Source organism: Sinocyclocheilus grahami, unplaced genomic scaffold (genome assembly GCF_001515645.1).
Source record: "Sinocyclocheilus grahami isolate Dianchi unplaced genomic scaffold, SAMN03320097.WGS_v1.1 scaffold1358.1, whole genome shotgun sequence".
In the NCBI taxonomy this organism is placed as follows: domain Eukaryota; kingdom Metazoa; phylum Chordata; class Actinopteri; order Cypriniformes; family Cyprinidae; genus Sinocyclocheilus; species Sinocyclocheilus grahami.
Genome location: NW_015506537.1, coordinates 20,852 through 26,073, shown reverse-complemented (window position 1 = coordinate 26,073; position 5,222 = coordinate 20,852). Strand labels below are relative to the sequence as shown.

General features: G+C 38.5%; 1 protein-coding gene across 1 annotated transcript in view; it reads right to left on the bottom strand.

Annotated features, from left to right (window-relative positions):
* Window positions 1-202: 202 nt before the first annotated feature.
* The window catches only part of LOC107569547 (secretagogin-like), a gene marked incomplete at its 5' end in the record, with an annotated part of 25,729 nt that continues 20,709 nt past the window's right edge, over window positions 203-5,222 (bottom strand). Inside the window, 5 exons of the mRNA XM_016255665.1 lie at window positions 203-340; window positions 719-787; window positions 1,254-1,313; window positions 1,416-1,461; window positions 2,508-2,563. Of these exons, the coding sequence (XP_016111151.1) occupies window positions 203-340; window positions 719-787; window positions 1,254-1,313; window positions 1,416-1,461; window positions 2,508-2,563 (369 nt within the window). The remainder of the gene's footprint in view (window positions 341-718; window positions 788-1,253; window positions 1,314-1,415; window positions 1,462-2,507; window positions 2,564-5,222) is intronic.

Below are 5,222 nucleotides of genomic sequence, written 5' to 3'. Positions count from 1 at the left end.
AGATAACTTTATAACTTTTATTGTTGCAAAAGTAGAGCATTAAAGTTATTACATTTCCATAAATGATAAATTCAGAATAAATAACAGAATAACAGAATCATTTTTTAAAACAGAGAAACAAGCAATTCACAGATAATACGCAATGTTTTCACCTTCCACATTCAGCTTTAAAATGTAGCAACTGATAGTAAAATTGAGAACTTCAGTGTGCATGTGATTTAAGCTTTACTCCCAAACACAGGGCCAGCTCACTCTTCTGAATCTTCCCGTCTTTATTCACATCACAGTGGCGCAGCAGAACCTCACGCAATTTATCCAGATCAACACCTCTGATACTGGGCTGCGAGAAAGAAGAAAGTGGTGGAATACAGAGTGAAAACAGGCAGAAATGTATGTAGAAAGCTCAAGAGAGCGTCACAAACAGTTGCTACTAGTGGCAATTATTAGTAGTATTATACTAATATTATAGTAGGCTTTAAAATTTCCAATAAATAATTGCATTTATGTCCAGATCCCAAACTATTTAAGCCTAAGTCACACGCTAATGTTTAATACGGAAGGTTATGGACCCAAATAACCGAAAAACAACAAAGCAAAATGTATGAGTTATAGCAGTAGTGATGTTTCCTTAGAATGTTTCACAGACATGTACGTTTAGGTTTGTTATAAAATTGGTAACTTGTTTGCTTGTGATGTTTATTACTGTTCAATCACTTACCCTGACGAGCTCCGTCATGTCTTTGACAAAACCGTCCACCTCTGGTCCTTCAAGTGCTCCAGTCTTACTCTAAAAAGAGAGCCAACTATTAAAGAGCTGGATCTTCTTTAGCAGTGCTTTGTGTTTGTTATTGTGTCCAAATACCACATTTGAAATGTATCATGACAGTTAGTATCTAATGTACACGACAACAAACAATATAATGCGAATGAAATCATAATTCATCAGTCCACAAAAAGTAATTCAAGGTGAACTTTCGTTTAACACTGTAGACTTATCCATGGGGTTAGCTGGTTACTTAGCATGTCTAGTTAGCCACTAATGCTATGAGCAGTTCTTGCAAGCAACATATAAATTGCAAATATTGTAGATGTTTGCCAATGACCAGTAGTTTAAAATTGTGCCATCAGCCAATTAGTGTTATTGTCATGTTAGGACACAATAAAACATGGCATTTACAGCTCAGGTGATTTAAAAGCATGCACAGGACATGTTTGTATTAACAGTACTGTAGAAAGGTTAAAAACATTCTTACAATATCATAATGTGCAAAGATCTTCTCAAAGTCTCTCTTTCTCTCCTCTTGACTGCTGGCCTGAAGAGGGCAGGAAATAGAGAAGGTATCATGCACTGGTTTGCAGCAAATTATTACATTTAGGAGTCACAAAATATGAAATGAATTTGACAAAGTACTAACATCCATTTTGAACTGCAACAAGAAGTTGTCTTGCAGAGCCAGAATTCTGGAGAGGAAATACAGTTTCATACTTGAACTCCACAACACTAGGCGCGTTTCCATTACCCTTCAAATTGCGCAAATTGAAATTGCGAATCGAAAATGCGCCTAATGGAAACGCGTCAATTTCGCAAAAACGGCCATGAACTGACTCGAGCTGAATAACGACACTATTGACTTCTGTAGGGCTGCTTCTAACTCCATAATTGATGATCTTTGTATTGAAGAACTTTAACGTTATTTTCCTGTTTATTACTGTGAAGCGGCTTTGAGACAATCTGTCCTGAATAAAGCGCTATATAAATAAAGGTGACTCGACTTGATAATGTGTACTTCACTGCCATTGGCAGCTGCTCCCAAATGTCACTGCTCATTTGCATAAAGTTCATCTTTCTCAAATTTGTTGCATCACTTGACATGACCACATGGTAAATTTCACTTGTTTTGCCTGAAGTGAGTTTTTGAACCATGCAATAGTAAAACACTTTAATTAATTTGTTGTGGTAATTCTATAGTTGCTGTGGTAATTTAACATATATATAATAATATAAACAAATTAACCAATACTGTACTAAGTTTTCTACAACTACAGGGTATATTATACTACAATACACTACAGTTTACTGTAGTAAACACTAAAGTATACTACAGTATTTATTACAGTTTATAAGTTCACTACAGTTAATACTACAGTATGCTGTAACATTCATTAACAAAGTGTTGTAAATACTAGAATATATACAGAATAATACACTTTACTATAGTATGGTTCAAAAACACTATAGTATTTACCATAAATTACTATAGTATTTTTTCATGTGGGTTGGAAAGCTCTACTTAGGCAGTGACTCCATACATCTTACAAATGTTTTATAAGACAGCATAATTATACTTTTTGGATTAGTCTCTTAAAAATGTGTTAATGAGTGTAACAGTGTGTTTGCGTCTATCTTTCAACAACACAAACATTCACACAAAGAGCCATTCTAACCCTCAAGGCCTAAACAGCTCAACAAGCACAGAACAAAAACACTACTGTTAAACACACATCACCTGGCTAGATCATTAAGATCCAGTCTCCCATCTTTGTTTTTGTCAAAAATGCTCATCTGCAAGACACAAAAAACCCCCCAAAGTATTCATGATTAGAAAAATAATGAGCATTTTCCAAACAATATCAACTCTAAGAATAACAATACTTGCTATCATTTTCACACTCACTGTCAATTTCTAAAATAGATTTTAAAATTTTTATTTCTGTACAATTAAGTGCACAATTAGCTGTTTAAACACCAATGTGGTGTACAACATATGCTCTAGGGTTTTCAAAGTCTACATTCAAAGGTCCAAATCTAATTTTCATCAGTGTCAAAGGTCCGGACCGGAACAATTGGTTATTACAAAACTTGTTTTTAAAAAACATAGGCTACATAACATGCATAGCAAATAAACATACATTTTTTGAAAAAAATAAAGTGCCCTTTGCATTCAAAATACATTAATAGCAAGTGCAAAATTGGCAAAACAATTAATTTAAGTGTCAGCAATAGAGATCGACCGATAAGGGTTTTTCTCTGGCCGATGCCCATTTTTACAAATCAGGGCGGCCGATATGTTCTCTTGAAATACGAAATGGAGGCGGGTCCGGACTGAATTCCCTCCGGGTCCAGATCCGGACCAGAGTCCGGACTTTGAGAAGCACTGCTCTAGGGGTATCAGTAGCCTGTAAAAAACCTGTCATGGGGGCCACCATTTGAAAACGCATGAGCAGCCAAACACTACTCACTTTATTGAGTAACACTGACAATTTCACTTGCTGTGCTAATGGAAAAAACCCAGACTCCTGAGTTCAGGTCAAAGGAAGGTTAATGCATGGGCGATCAGCTGCACTTTGCTGATGGCTGATGTAAACAGTGCTATCGGAAAGAAGCAATTTTAACTAGTGACACGGACCGTGTCCACATGTCATTGTGATGCCTGCCAGTGACGTCATAACCCCTCGATTTCTGAAAACGTGGAAACACCGAAGACGCTTTAATATGTTGTGCGTTTTAAAGTCGGCATGAAACGGAAGTTGCGATTGTCTTTTCTTCTCTGCTGTGACATATATCCGAGTGAAACGGCATCTGAAATGAGAGGGCGGGACTTGATTTCGTCCTTCAGGAATTGATTGGATCGTTTGAAGTTGGGGCGTTGCCAACAGAATGGAGGCAGATCTGAATGCCAGTTTGTAGACACCATAGCATGAATAAATGTTTTTTTTATTGAGGATGACGATGATGATCAACGGCACAAAACATGCCTAAACAGTGCGCATGGCGAGAGAGAGAGACTGCCTGAATGACAGAGCACATTCTCCATCAGGTGAAGTCATATTCATAAAAAAAAAGATAATTAGTTTGCGATGTTCTAAGAGTAATGTTGTCATAATACCCTAATATCTTTTCAATGTTTAAGGGTAATGTATTCCCTTATGACTGGTGTCAGTGCTATAAAGTGAAGCATCAGTCGTTTATTCCAAACTTCACTGATGTCACTGCAGCTGTTGGCAGTTCCAGATAGCTCTGCCCTTGCACCATAGCTCATGACTGGAAGAGTAGAGGAGTCGTTAGAGCCCTGCACGGGCCTCAGATTTAGGCCCTAGCCCGGCCCGTGTCCGACAAGCTTATCAGAATTACCGGCCTGAAAACAAACATGATGCGCTTTCTGCCATCTCGTCTTGAACCGGAGTGCTTCACAAAAATTAACCAAAACTCACCAATGTCTCACAGACATGATAAATATATCTATAGAAAGCTTTAAATTAATACTTAACGAAATAAAACTAATCAAAAACAAAAACTCTTTAATTATAATCATAATCCGTAAAGATGCACTTCTCTATAAAGGCGCGTCTAATGAGGAGATGGCGAGTCAGGATCTGCAACTTCATCCTTGCGACACAGACTCAGAAAACACTAGTTTATTAGTAAATAACTGAAATATCTCCTTACTATTTCCCTGTCACATTTATGGTAATTACTTTTGCCGGTGGTTTGCGGCAAGCTTAAGCCTATTGCTTGCATTTGAATGCAGAACTGTTCAGCTGAGCTGACGGCACACACCATACATACTGCTGCTGCGGGACACTAAACACCGTCGAGCCGCTCTTGACAGTTGCGGTAGCACGGTCTCGTGTTGTTTTCACCAGCGAGGCAATTTTTTTCATCACTAGCCTAATTGATGGATGTCTAAAATATAAAAATATGGAGAAGCCTAAAACAGGCCCGAGGCCTGGCCCACGTCTGAACTATGACGTGAAAATTGGCCCGAAGCCCGGCCTGAGGGGCATAAAAAAGTCGGGGCCCGTCGGGCCCGGCCTGAAATGCAGGGCTCTAGGAGTCGCTTTGAGGGGGAGGGGAGGTTAACGTTTTTGATTAAAGATTACGAGGGCACATGAATTTTTTTTAAATAATGAAGTGCACAGATAAATAATATATAATAAACACTACAGTATTCCATCAAAAAATAAGAATTGTCAATTTTGATTTCTTGCCGACTTTAATAGACCGGTGACGACCGCACAGAGTAGCATTATAACAGAACTTTCAAACGTATCTAGTATGATAAAACGGTGCTGCTTTTCCCCCCCCACATACGCACAACCGGAAGGAGCGGAAGCAGTCGACTGTGGCATAATAAAAGCTCCGCTGCTTTCGATGCCGTGTGTCACACTTGTTCAGTGGCATCGTTTCGCTTCGACGGCTTTCAGCCTCACCCTGCTTCATT